At 44.8% G+C, this 15,090-nt stretch overlaps 1 protein-coding gene across 1 annotated transcript in view; it reads right to left on the bottom strand.

Moving 5' to 3' along the window:
• Nucleotides 1-15,090, bottom strand: part of LOC124020537 (protein Dok-7-like) — a gene marked incomplete at its 5' end in the record, with an annotated part of 46,679 nt that overhangs the window by 17,334 nt on the left and 14,255 nt on the right. Inside the window, 4 exons of the mRNA XM_046335775.1 lie at nucleotides 4,268-4,345; nucleotides 7,939-8,930; nucleotides 9,141-9,248; nucleotides 12,975-13,094. Of these exons, the coding sequence (XP_046191731.1) occupies nucleotides 4,268-4,345; nucleotides 7,939-8,930; nucleotides 9,141-9,248; nucleotides 12,975-13,094 (1,298 nt within the window). The remainder of the gene's footprint in view (nucleotides 1-4,267; nucleotides 4,346-7,938; nucleotides 8,931-9,140; nucleotides 9,249-12,974; nucleotides 13,095-15,090) is intronic.

The raw sequence follows: 15,090 nt of genomic DNA, 5'->3' as shown, positions 1-15,090 counted from the left end.
CATCATACTACACCACATTATACTACACCACATTATACTACAATACATTATACTACAATACAATACATTATACTACAACACATTATACTACAATACAATACATTATACTACAATACATTATACTACAATACATTATACTACAATACATCATACTACACCACATTATACTACACCACATTATCCTACAATACATTATACTACACCACATTATATTACAATACAATACATTATACTACAATACATTATACTACAATACAATACATTATACTACAATACATCATACTACACCACATTATACTACAATACAATACATTATACTACAATACATCATACTACACCACATTATACTACAATACAATACATTATACTACAATACATCATACTACAATACATTATCCTACAATACATCATACTACACCACATTATACTACAATACAATACATTATACTACAATACATCATACTACACCACATTATACTACAATACAATACATTATACTACAATACATCATACTACAATACATTATCCTACAATACATTATACTACAATACATTATAATACAATACAATACATTATACTACAATACATCATACTACACCACATTATAATACAATACATTATACTACAATACATTATATTACAATACATTATACGACAATACATCATACTACAATACATTATCCTACAATACATTATACTACAATACATTATACTACAATACAATACATTATACTACAATACATTATACTACAATACAATACATTATACTACAATACATCATACTACACCACATTATACTACACCACATTATACTATAATACAACACACACTCTCCCCCTCTCTCTCCTCTCTTTTAAGGAGAGGTATTCTTCAGGTGATTGTCTGATGTGGTTATTAAAAACGCACGGCATTGCTCTTCTTCTATCAGTTGTCTTCTATTGACAGCACACGGAGTTTGACAAGTTCTCGTTGATGACACACGCGGTGAGGTGTGATGACTGCTGATCTGATTAGTACGGTGAGGTGTGAGGACTGCTAATCTAATGAGTTCTCAGTGCTCAGCAGCCGGGAGGAGGGAACACACTGTGTTCTCAGTTCCAAACGGAACCCTATTCCCTATGAAGTGCACTACTTCCAACCAGGACCTTAGGTACTATGTAGGGAATAAGGTGGCGTTTTGGGACACGAATGTGTTGTTTGGTCAGAGGGGAAGGTTAAAGATGTGAAAAGAAAAGGCAAGGAAATAAATGGTAAGATGTTGTTGTTGTTGTTGTTGTTGTTGTTGCTGTTGTAACAACAAATGATCGTTAATATGGTTAAAATGGTGGGTGAATATTTCACACTTCCTCGCTTCCACAGCAGAGATGAAAGAGGAACCTTTTCAAAAACATAATAATATACTCCACTTAGCAGCAGCTTTTATTCAAAGCAACTGACAGTCAAGCTGGATATATTTTACATATGGCTGGCCCTGGGAATCGAACCAACAACCCTGGTGTTGCAAGCTCTACACAAACTGATCCATACAGGATAACTATTAACACACTGACTACACCAAGCTGACTACACCAAGCTGACTACACCAAGCTCTACCAACTGATCCATACAGGACAACTACTAACATACTGACTACACCAAGCTGACTACACCAAGCTGACTACACCAAGCTCTACCAACTGAACCATACAGGACTACTAACACACTGACTACACCAAGCTGACTACACCAAGCTGACTACACCAAGCTCTACCAACTGATCCATACAGGATAACTACTAACATACTGACTACACCAAGCTGACTACACCAAACTGACTACACCAAGCTGACTACACCAAGCTGACTACACCAAGCTGACTACACCAAACTGACTACACCAAGCTGACTACACCAAACTGACTACACCAAGCTGACTACACCAAGCTCTACCAACTGATCCATACAGGATAACTACTAAAATACTGACTACACCAAGCTGACTACACCAACTACTAACAGACTGACTACACCAAGCTGACTACACCAACTACTAACAGACTGACTACACCAAGCTGACTACACCATCTACTAACAGACTGACTACACCAAGCTGACTACACCATGCTGACGACACCAACTACTAACAGACTGACTACACCAAGCTGACTACACCAACTACTAACATACTGACTACACCAAGCTGACTACACCAACTACTAACAGACTGACTACACCAAGCTGACTACACCAACTGCTAACAGACTGACTACACCAAGCTGACTACACCAACTACTAACAGACTGACTACACCAAGCTGACTACACCAAGCTGACTACACCAACTACTAATAGACTGACTACACCAAGCTGACTACACCAACTACTAACAGACTGACTACACCATGCTGACGACACCAACTACTAACAGACTGACTACACCAAGCTGACGACACCAAGCTGACTACACCAACTACTAACAGACGGACTACACCAAGCTGACTACACCAACTACTAACAGACGGACTACACCAAGCTGACGACACCAAACTGACTACACCAACTACTAACATACTGACTACACCAAGCTGACTACACCAAGCTGACTACACCAAGCTGACTACACCAACTACTAACAGACTGACTACACCAAGCTGACTACACCAAGCTGACTACACCAACTACTAACATACTGACTACACCAAGCTGACTACACCAAGCTGACTACACCAAGCTGACTACACCTCTCGCGTCGCGTGCGTGAGCGTTGTAAAATAAACGTACACCTACATGTTATCCAATCATTGCACCCTTCACCGTTCGCTGCGTAGCCCGACGCTAAAATAGAACTTGGTTCTACTTGTGATGCTTGACGCGCTGCAAGTCCCGCCTCTCCCATCTCCTCATTGGTTTAGAGGAGCATATACCCACACGTGGGTGATTGGAAGATGAGCTGAGGTCCACACTCCAGTCCAGTTGGTTGTAGTAATACACCTTTGTAGTTGGTTGCCAACCCACCATATAAAATCCACAGAAGAAGACTGAACTAGGAGAGATTACTAGAAAATAACTACGCTGAACAAAAATATAAACGTAAAGTGTTGTTCCCATGTTTCATATCTGTATGTAATAAAGCCCTTTTCTGGGGCCTGACTCCCCAGTGGTGGTGCCCCTTCCACCTGCCCAGTCATGTGAAATCTATAGATTAGGCTCTAATGTATTTATTTAAATGGGCTGATTTCCTCATATGAACTGTAACTCAGTAGATATGTTGCGTTTATATTTGTGTTCGGTGTAGGTTTCCCCTGTTCCCTGAACAGGAACAGTAGAGTAGAGAACACACCATTTTCTGTGACCCAAAATGGGTCAATATTCTACAAAGATCTATAAAATAAAAAGGACATTTCAGGTAAAATAACAACACAATGTTTATATACCAGGACAAATTAGCTAGCAACAGTGAGCTAGCTAAAAAGGACAAATTAGCTAGCAACAGTGAGCTAGCTAAAAAGGACAAATTAGCTAGCAACAGTGAGCTAGCTAAAAAGGACAAATTAGCTAGCAACAGTGAGCTAGCTAAAAGGAGCTAGCAACAGTGAGCTAGCTAAAAGGACAAATTAGCTAGCTGAGCAAAAAGGACAAATTAGCTAGAGCTAGCTAAAAAGGACAAATTAGCTAGCAACAGTGAGCTAGCTAAAAAGGACAAATTAGCTAGCAACAGTGAGCTAGCTAAAAAGGACAAATTAGCTAGCAACAGTGAGCTAGCTAAAAAGGACAAATTAGCTAGCAACAGTGAGCTAGCTAAAAAGGACAAATTAGCTAGCGACAGCGAGCTAGCTAGCTGAATGTCCATAAAATGTTTATATGGCGTTTCGACCTGTCCCCAAATTAATATAGTTGGTTTTGATACATCTACCCTGCATTTCCTGATTGTGTCTGCTGTGGATGGACAAACTCAACAGGCGAGCGATGGCGAAACGGGTGTGGCCGGTGTAGTCAGCATGGGGCGGCAGGGTAGCCTAGTGGTTAGAGCATTGGACTAGTAACCGAAAGGTTGCAAGTTCAAATCCCCGAGCTGACAAGGTACAAATCTGTCCTTCTGCCCCTGAACAAGGCAGTTAACAGTGGTTCCTAGGCCGTCATTGACAGACAATAAGACTTTGTTCTTAACTGACTTGCCTAGTTAAATAAAGGTTTTTAAAAAAGTGACAGGTATTAGTTAAAGTTGGCACAAAAAAAACTGAAAGTATCGTTGACCCCTACTGTCAATAACCACACAACGGGTCATCTTACCTGCGTAACATGTCTCTTTCTAGCTGAGAACCATTGCTCATGGGTAATGTAGTTGTGATCTACACAGGGATGATGACTCTGGATGGGTGGAGAAACGGATGAGGGAGGTGGGGTTAAAACAACAGCCATGGTGGTCAACAGACATGGGTTCAAATACTATTCGAAATCATTTCAAATACTTGATCCGTGTTTGCTTAAGTTGCGCCTGGCATAATGGACCAATGGGATAGTCCCAAAACGGCAAACCCCGCCCATTAGGCAGACTAGAGCAAACAATCAAAGTATTTGAAAGATTTCAAATAGAATTTGAACCCGGTCTGGTCATAGTACGTTCATAGTGATGAAATAGACACATTCACAGCCAGACAACAACGTGCTGAATGTAAAGGAGACAGAATGATTGTCTTGTCAAACAGAACAGGGAGGTGAAGAGGGAGTTCTGGTGAGGACAGACACAGTCAGTGGTTCAGAGGGTCAACATTACGTCTTCAGACACAGGAGGGATGCTGCATCTCTTTAAGGAGGGTTAAGTCTTCAGACACAGGAGGGATGCTGCATCTCTTTAAGGAGGGTTAAGTCTTCAGACACAGGAGGGATGCTGCATCACTTTAAGGAGGGTTAAGTCTTCAGACACAGGAGGGATGCTGCATCTCTTTCGGGAGGGTTTTGATCAGAACAACATGTCTTATTGTTTTCGTTCTGGCCGTTATCCTCCAGGTGTTAGCTAAGACTCTGTCTCTCTCCCTCTCCTTTTCAGTCTCCCTCTGTCTCCTTTTCTCCCTCTCCCTCTGTCTCCTTTTCTCCCTCTCTCTCTGTCTCCTTTTCTCCCTCTCTCTCTGTCTCCTTTTCTCTCTCCCTTTCTCATTTTCTCCCTCTCTCTCTGTCTCCTTTTCTCTCCATCCTTCTTCTCCTCTCTCTCCCTCCTCTCTCTCTCTCTCTCTCTCTCTCTCTCTCTCTCTCTCTCTCTCTCTCTCTCTCTATCCATTGTCTTCCTACTAAACAGAACAAAATAAACTTTGCTCAGGCCTCGGAAACAAAATGAATCCAGATGTCTGTATCTGCAGAAAGTTCAGGTTGCTAATGGCCGACCCTGGCCTTGACCCTACTCCTGTCTGGTAACAACTTGTTCCATTTAATTGACAGGAACATTGAATCTCTTCATTCTGTCTGAGTGATTTTTAAAGGGGGAATCTGCGTTTCAAAATATCCCACATTGGCAATAAAGTGGTCAGTATATATATATATATATATATCATTCATTTGTTCAATCCCAGATTGCCCCTTTAAGGGGTTGTTTGTGTGCAGACGGTGGATCTGTGAGGTATCCCACGCTAGTTAAACAACATATCACTGTGCTACGCTAGTTAAACATCATAACACTGTGCTAAGCTAGTTAGAGATCATATCACTGTGCTACGCTAGTTAAACAACATAACACTGTGCTACGCTAGTTAAACATAACACTGTGCTACGCTAGTTAAACATAACACTGTGCTACGCTAGTTAAACATAACACTGTGCTACGCTAGTTAAACAACATAACACTGTGCTACGCTAGTTAAACAACATAACACTGTGCTATGCTAGTTAAACAACATAACACTGTGCTACGCTAGTTAAACAACATAACACTGTGCTACGCTAGTTAAACAACATAACACTGTGCTACGCTAGTTAAACAACATAACACTGTGCTACGCTAGTTAAACATAACACTGTGCTATGCTAGTTAAACAACATAACACTGTGCTAGTTAAACAACATAACACTGTGCTAGTTAAACAACATAACACTGTGCTATGCTAGTTAAACAACATAACACTGTGCTACGCTAGTTAAACAACATAACACTGTGCTACGCTAGTTAAACAAACATAACACTGTGCTACGCTAGTTAAACAACATAACACTGTGCTATGCTAGTTAAACAACATAACACTGTGCTATGCTAGTTAAACAACATAACACTGTGCTACGCTAGTTAAACAACCAAACACTGTGCTACGCTAGTTAAACAACATAACACTGTGCTACGCTAGTTAAACATCATAACACTGTGCTACGCTAGTTAAACAACATAACACTGTGCTACGCTAGTTAAACAACATAACACTGTGCTACGCTAGTTAAACATCATATCACTGTGCTACGCTAGTTAAACAACATAACACTGTGCTACTCTAGTTAAACATCATAACACTGTGCTACGCTAGTTAAACAACATAACACTGTGCTACGCTAGTTAAACATAACACTGTGCTACGCTAGTTAAACATAACACTGTGCTACGCTAGTTAAACATAACACTGTGCTACGCTAGTTAAACAACATAACACTGTGCTACGCTAGTTAAACAAGCCTTAAACACAGCCTGTTTAACTCCAGTTTATCAGGCCTCATCGTGATCATGTTACTTGGGAGTAACAGATGTGTATGTGTGTGGGCTGCCAACAATGTATTATTTGAGTGCTTTGGGCTGGTACTGTGGGAGTGTACAGCGACTCGAATGAGCCAAATAAGCAGACGGCTAGTTGTGGGATTGTGATGACAGGGACAGCAGGCGTTTGCATCGACTGGCTGTATGGGAAACAGGAATAAGATGAACACACAGACACGGACACACACACACAGAGGGGCGGCAGGTAGCCTAGTGGTTAGAGCGTAGAGGCGGCAGGTTGCCTAGTGGTTAGAGCGTAGAGGCGGCAGGTAGTCTAGTGGTTAGAGTGTAGAGGAGGCAGGTAGCCTAGTGGTTAGAGTGTAGAGGCGGCAGGTAGTCTAGTGGTTAGAGTGTAGAGGAGGCAGGTAGCCTAGTGGTTAGAGTGTAGAGGAGGCAGGTAGCCTAGTGGTTAGAGTGTAGAGGAGGCAGGTAGACTAGTGGTTAGAGCGTAGAGGCGGCAGGTAGTCTAGTGGTTAGAGTGTAGAGGCGGCAGGTAGCCTAGTGGTTAGAGTGTAGAGGAGGCAGGTAGCCTAGTGGTTAGAGTGTAGAGGAGGCAGGTAGCCTAGTGGTTAGAGTGTAGAGGAGGCAGGTAGACTAGTGGTTAGAGCGTAGAGGCGGCAGGTAGTCTAGTGGTTAGAGTGTAGAGGAGGCAGGTAGACTAGTGGTTAGAGTGTAGAGGAGGCTAGTGTGGTTAGAGTGTAGAGGAGGCAGGTAGCCTAGTGGTGGTTAGAGGAGGCAGGTAGCCTAGTGGTTAGGTGTAGAGGGCAGGTAGCAGTGGTTAGAGTGTAGAGGAGGCAGGTAGTGGTTAGAGTGTAGAGGAGGCAGGTAGCCTAGTGGTTAGAGTGTAGAGGAGGCAGGTAGCCTAGTGGTTAGAGTGTAGAGGAGGCAGGTAGTCTAGTGGTTAGAGTGTAGAGGAGGCAGGTAGTCTAGTGGTTAGAGTGTAGAGGCGGCAGGTAGTCTAGTGGTTAGAGCGTTGAGCTAGTAACCGAAAGGTTGCTCGATCAAATCCCCGAGCTGAGAAAGTCGTTCTGCCCCTGAACAAGGCAATTAAACCCACTGTTCCCCGGTTGGCCGTCATTGTAAATAAGAATTTGTTCTTAACCGACTTGCCTTGTTAAAATAAAAGGTTAAAAATTAATAAAACACTGAATAAATTAACAGTCAGACATGGAGCCAAATGAAGCCTAGGAATCCATTAGTACTAATAACTATTAGGTGTCCAGAGTTGTATTACCTGGGTTCCTCCACACACTGGACAGCCAGGTAACAGCAGAGGTCTGGGTGTGAGCCGAGCGGACATGATGCTGCACCGATCACCACTGTCCACAGGGGGCGCTCTCTCACTGCTCAGGTGCCTTTCTACGGGGGCCTGCCTCAGGGTCTCTACCCACTGGGGAGAGGCCTCAGTGGGTGTGGAAGGAAGGGAAGGACACTCATGCCCCTGGATCTGTCCTTCCCCACCGAGCCGCCTGTCCCTGCCCAGTTCGGGTGCTCCTCCCTGGGGTGGAGGATCCTTGAAGGCCAGGGTGTGCAGGAGGTTCCTGGGGCTGTCATACTGTAGTCTGAGAAGGCTGGGTGCCTGGTACTCCTCACTCTGACACCAGGGGGCGCCAGAGCTACAACCACTAGTCCTGGAGGAGGAGGAGGAGCAAGGCGTGAGGTAGGAGCCGGGAGTAGGGGGGGAGAGAGGGCCGGGCTCAGGGGTCCTTAAGGACAGAGGAGGAGGTGGAGGAGGTAGACTGGGTGGAGGAGGAGGAGGTAGAGAGGGAGGAGGGGGAGATAGAGAAAGAGGAGGCAGAGAGAGAAGAGGGGGAGGTAGACTAAGGACAGACCCAAACTCCTCCCCTCCTCCTTGACTGGCTGTGTCCAGGCTGCCCGTACAGGAAGAGAAGCTCCCAGAGTAAGACGATTGGCTGCTGGCCGTGGCGACGCCTATCCCGCTGTCCAACGAGCTTTGGCGCCCGCTGTCGTGGAGACTGTGAAGGTGGGAAGGCGGTTTGAAAGGAGTGCGGTTCATGACAGCGTTATAGAGATCCTCGTCCAGATTGGTCGAGGACCTCGCAGTGGGAGGGGCCGACAGGGTCTCGGTTGAGGAAGTGGGGCGTTTTGGCCCTGGCCATAAAGGGAAGTGGCTTCCGTAACTGGCGTCTGATTGGCTGGAGGAAGAGGAAGAGATACTGCTGCGGTCGTCCCCGGCAATGGAGGTGCTGTAACTGGAGGTGGAGGCTGGGGAAGATATTATTGATTAGCTGACTGATTGATTGATCAAAGGTCAATTGAGTAAAATGATTTAAGATTTAAGTGAATTGATTGATTGATTGATTGATTGATTGATAAAACAGTGAACTACGCCGTTTATTGATGGTTCAAATACTGTCAGGAGATGAACTGAAAACTGGGATTATTGATTGGTGGATTGCGGTATTGATTGATTACCTGTACTGCTCTGTCTACTGCTGTGAGACAGCATGCTGAGTCTTCTCTCTAGATCCGATGTTTCATGGTTGATCCTCTCCTCTGAGGAGGACCGGCTAGCACTGGGATCTACACACACACACACACACACACACACACACACACACACACACACACACACACACACACACACACACACACACACACACACACACACACACACACACACACACACACACACACACACACACACACACACACACACACACACACCAGAGTAATATATCCACAGCTTTATTTACTGGGTCTATAATGAACACAGGTACTGAAACCATGGTCTCTATAACGAACACAGGTACTGAAACCATGGTCTCTATAACGAACACAGGTACTGAAACCACGGTCTCTATAATGACAACAGGTACATAACGAACACAGGTACTGAAACCATGGTCTCTATAACGAACACAGGTACTGAAACCACGGGCTCTATAATGACAACAGGTACTGAAACCATGGTCTCTATAATGAACACAGGTACTGAAACCATGGTCTCTATAACGAACACAGGTACTGAAACCATGGTCTCTATAACGAACACAGGTACTGAAACCACGGTCTCTATAATGACAACAGGTACATAACGAACACAGGTACTGAAACCACGGGCTCTATAATGACAACAGATACTGAAACCATGGTCTCTATAATGAACACATGCACTGAAACCATGGTCTCTATAACGAACACAGGTACTGAAACCATGGTCTCTATAACGAACACAGGTACTGAAACCATGGTCTCTATAACGAACACAGGTACTGAAACCACGGGCTCTATAACAAACACAGGTACTTAAACAATGGTCTCTATAACGAACAGGCACTGAAACAATGTTCTCAATGAACACAGGTACTGAAACCACGGGCTCTATTGTGAACACAGGTACTGAAACCACGGGCTCTATTGTGAACACAGGTACTGAAACCACGGGCTCTATTGTGAACACAGGTACTGAAACAATGTTCTCAATGAACACAGGTACTGAAACCACGGGCTCTATTGTGAACACAGGTACTGAAACTACAATGTTGAACACAGGCACTCAATGAACAGGCAGGCTGATAACAAACACAGGTTAACTACCAAACCACGTGCTCTATTGGAGGCAGGCTGAGTTAACTACCAAAGTGAGGGGAGGCAGGCTGAGTTAACTACCAAAGTGAGGGGAGGCAGGCTGAGTTAACTACCAAAGTGATGGGGAGGCAGGCTGAGTTAACTACCAAAGTGAGGGGGAGGCAGGCTGAGTTAACTACCAAAGTGAGGGGGAGGCAGGCTGAGTTAACTACCAAAGTGAGGGGAGGCAGGCTGAGTTAACTACCAAAGTGAGGGGTGAGGGGAGGCAGGCTGAGTTAACTACCAAAGTGAGGGGAGGCAGGCTGAGTTAACTACCAAAGTGAGTTAACTACCAAAGGGGGGGAGGCAGGCTGAGTTAACTACCAAAGTGAGGGAGGCAGGCTGAGTTAACTACCAAAGTGAGGGGAGGCAGGCTGAGTTAACTACCAAAGTGAGGGGAGGCAGGCTGAGTTAACTACCAAAGTGAGGGGGAGGCAGGCTGAGTTAACTACCAAAGTGAGGGGAGGCAGGCTGAGTTAACTACCAAAGTGAGGGGAGGCAGGCTGAGTTAACTACCAAAGTGAGGGGGAGGCAGGCTGAGTTAACTACCAAAGTGATGGGGAGGCAGGCTGAGTTAACTACCAAAGTGAGGGGGAGGCAGGCTGAGTTAACTACCAAAGTGAGGGGAGGCAGGCTGAGTTAACTACCAAAGTGAGGGGGAGGCAGGCTGAGTTAACTACCAAAGTGAGGGGAGGGAGGCTGAGTTAACTACCAAAGTGAGGGGGAGGCAGGCTCACCTTCACAGGGAAGGGAGTGTGTGTCCGTGTGAAAATCCCTGCCATTACGGGACATTTACAAGGAGATGTACGTGTGTGTGTGTGTGTGTGTGTGTGTGTGTGTGTGTGTGTGTGTGTGTGTGTGTGTGTGTGTGTGTGTGTGTGTGTGTGTGTGTGTGTGTGTGTGTGTGTGTGTGTGGGTGTGACAGCACATTTACAGGGAGGTGTATAAGTGCATGTCTGCCTGTGAAAGTGAGGGTGAGGGTGAGGCTGAGTTAACTGACCAAAGTGAGTGAGTGGTGAGTGAGTGAGTGAGTGAGTGAGTGAGTGTGTGAGTTATTATGTGTAAGAGTGAGTGTGAGTGAGTATGTATAAGAGTGTAAGTCGTGTGTGTGTGTGTGTGTGTGTGTGTGTGTGTGTGTGTGTGTGTGTGTGTGTGTGTGTGTGTGTGTGTGTGTGTGTGTGTGTGTGTGTGTGTGTGTGTGTGTGTGTGTACACTATGTCCTGTATGTATGTGTGTGAGAATGCAAGATGGGGTGGAGGGGGTGTCAAGTATCTACCCCCTGTCACTAGCTTAGCATGACAGCGAGCTAATGGCTAATGCTAACCGCTAAGCCCCTACAGCAGTATTAGTCACTATGCTGAATGGGGTGTCGACTAACACTGGCTAGCGCTAAACTATGCTAGGCTAATTATAGCACTGTTAAAGCACTGAATGTCTCAGGTTAAAACAGGCTGCAGCACCCTTCTCAGGACTGACAGAGGCAGATATGTATATACACGCTGTATACACAGAACACACACACACACACACACACACACACACACACACACACACACACACACACACACACACACACACACACACACACACACACACACACACACACACACACACACACACACACACACACACACACACACACACACGCTGTATACACAGAACACACACACATACAGACACACACACTCTTACACATACACACACGCCGTACATACAGACACACATACAGACACACACACTCTTACACATACACACACGCTGTATACACAGAACACACACACACACACACACACACATACAGACACACACACTCTTACACACACACTCTTACACACACACACACACACACACACACACACACACACACACACACACACACACACACACACACACACACACACACACACACACACACACACACACACACACACACACACTGTATACACAGAACACACACATACACACTGTATACACAGAACACACACACACACACACACACACACACACACACACACACACACACACACACACACACACACACACACACACACACACACACACACACACACACACACACACACACACACACACACACACACACACACGCTGTATACACAGAACACACACACATACAGACACACACACTCTTACACATACACACACGCCGTACATACAGACACACATACAGACACACACACTCTTACACATACACACACGCTGTATACACAGAACACACAGACACACACACTCTTACACATACACACACACACACACCCCTTAATCCACACAGTGGCCCCAAAGGGCTTTGAGCATGTGATACCACCTCCATGCTGGCGCCTCTACACACACACACACACACACACACACACACACACACACACACACACACACACACACACACACACACACACACACACACACACACACACACACACACACACACACACACACACACACACACACACACTAAAACACCCAGTAAACCTTAAAGACACAAGTCACATTCCTTTGGTAGGAAAATACGTGAGAGAGAGAGAGAGAGAGAGAGAGAGAGAGAGAGAGAGAGAGAGAGAGAGAGAGAGAGAGAGAGAGAGAGAGATGCCTTTGACTGTACTGAGGCCTGATAAACAATGGTTGACCCGCCTGCATTCTATAGTGTATGTGTGTGTGTGTATATACCTGGTAGGTTAGGTCTGAGGCCATGAGGTGTTCTACTAGGAGAGATGCCTCTGACTATACAGTCAAACAGGAAACTGATCTGCTCTCCTTCTGAACAGGACAGGAAGAACACACCAGCCCCTAGACAGAGAGAGAGACAGAGAGAGAGAGAGAGAGAGAGAGAGAGAGAGAGAGAGAGAGAGAGACAGAGAGAGAGAGAGAGAGAGAGAGAGAGAGAGAGAGAGAGAGAGAGAGAGAGAGAGAGAGAGAGAGAGAGAGAGAGAGAGAGAGAGAGAGGAGAGAGAGAGAGAGAGAGAGAGAGAGAGAGAGAGAGAGAGAGACAGAGAGAGACAGAGAGAGAGAGAGAGAGAGAGACAGAGAGACAGGGAGAGACAGAGAGAGAGAGAGAGAGAGAGAGAGAGAGAGAGAGAGCGAGAGACAGAGAGAGAGACAGGGAGAGACAGGGAGAGAGAGGGAGAGAGAGAGAGAGAGAGAGAGAGAGAGAGAGAGAGAGAGAGAGAGAGAGAGAGAGAGAGAGAGAGAGAGAGAGACAGAGAGACAGGGAGACAGAGAGGGGGAAGATGAGGGAGAGAGGATAGAAGAACATAAAACTATTACAAATTGACAACAAACGTTCCAAGATAAATAAAGGAGATTGATAGAAGAGAGATATTTCTCCTGACTAAATGAGGCCAGCTAGTTTAACCATAAAGAGACTGGTAGTGAAGGCTATCTGCCCTTGAATGAAACACAGACAGGTTTTGTACGGTTGTACTGTAGACAAAAAAAGCCCTTGGTTACGTCAACAATCTTCAACGATCATTCAGTAGACGTGTCCTATAACCTCAGCCAGAAGATCATTCAGTAGACGTGTCCTATAACCTCAGATCATTCAGTAGACGTGTCCTATAACCTCAGATCATTCAGTAGACGTGTCCTATAACCTCAGATCATTCAGTAGACGTGTCCTATAACCTCAGATCATTCAGTAGACGTGTCCTATAACCTCAGATCATTCAGTAGACGTGTCCTATAACCTCAGATCATTCAGTAGACGTGTCCTATAACCTCAGATCATTCAGTAGACGTGTCCTATAACCTCAGATCATTCAGTAGACGTGTCCTATAACCTCAGCCAGAAGATCATTCAGTAGACGTGTCCTATAACCTCAGATCATTCAGTAGACGTGTCCTATAACCTCAGATCATTCAGTAGACGTGTCCTATAACCTCAGATCATTCAGTAGACGTGTCCTATAACCTCAGATCATTCAGTAGACGTGTCCTATAGAGAAGATCATTCAGTAGACGTGTCCTATAACCTCAGATCATTCAGTAGACGTGTCCTATAACATCAGATCATTCAGTAGACGTGGTAACTATAACCTCAGATCATTCAGTAGACGTGTCCTATAGAGAAGATCATTCAGTGTGTGTGTGTGTGTGTGTGTGTGTGTGTGTGTGTGTGTGTGTGTGTGTGTGTGTGTGTGTGTGTGTGTGTGTGTGTGTGTGTGTGTGTGTGTGTGTGTGTGTGTGTGTGTGTGTGTGTGTGTGTGTGTGTGTGTGTGTGTGTGTGTGTGTGTGTGTGTCTAATAGAAGTCCTGTTCACCTGGGATCAATGGACAAAAGGCACAACACCAAGAGAAATAGCGAACTATGATAACCAACCATTACAAAACCTGCTATTTTTCATTTAGTATAAATCAACCATTTTGTTGCCCGTGATTACACAAATACCATCTGATTGGTTAGAAAGTGAACATGGTCCATTCCTGATTGGTTACAAAGTGAACAGGATACTTTCCTGATTGGTTGATTTCCTCTAAAAGATAGAACGTTGTATTGAATTAAAATGTAATTTAAAACCTCTTCCACTTCTTTTAAATGAATTAGGAATAACCATCTATTTGTTCATCTGAATAGGAATTACTGTTTTTGACACCCAAACTCTCAGAAGCTGTATATTGCCCTGTGTGTGTGTGAGAGAGCTGTGTGTGTGTGTGTGTGTGTGTGTGTGTGTGTGTGTGTGTGTGTGTGTGACAGAGCTGTGTGTGTGTGTGTGTGTGTGTGCGTGCGTGCGTGTGTGTGTTGTGTGTGTGTGTGTGTGAGTGTGTGTGTGTGTGTGTGTGTGTGTGTG

Source organism: Oncorhynchus gorbuscha, unplaced genomic scaffold, assembly GCF_021184085.1.
Source record: "Oncorhynchus gorbuscha isolate QuinsamMale2020 ecotype Even-year unplaced genomic scaffold, OgorEven_v1.0 Un_scaffold_848, whole genome shotgun sequence".
Taxonomy (NCBI): domain Eukaryota; kingdom Metazoa; phylum Chordata; class Actinopteri; order Salmoniformes; family Salmonidae; genus Oncorhynchus; species Oncorhynchus gorbuscha.
This window is presented reverse-complemented; position numbering and strand designations above follow the sequence as displayed.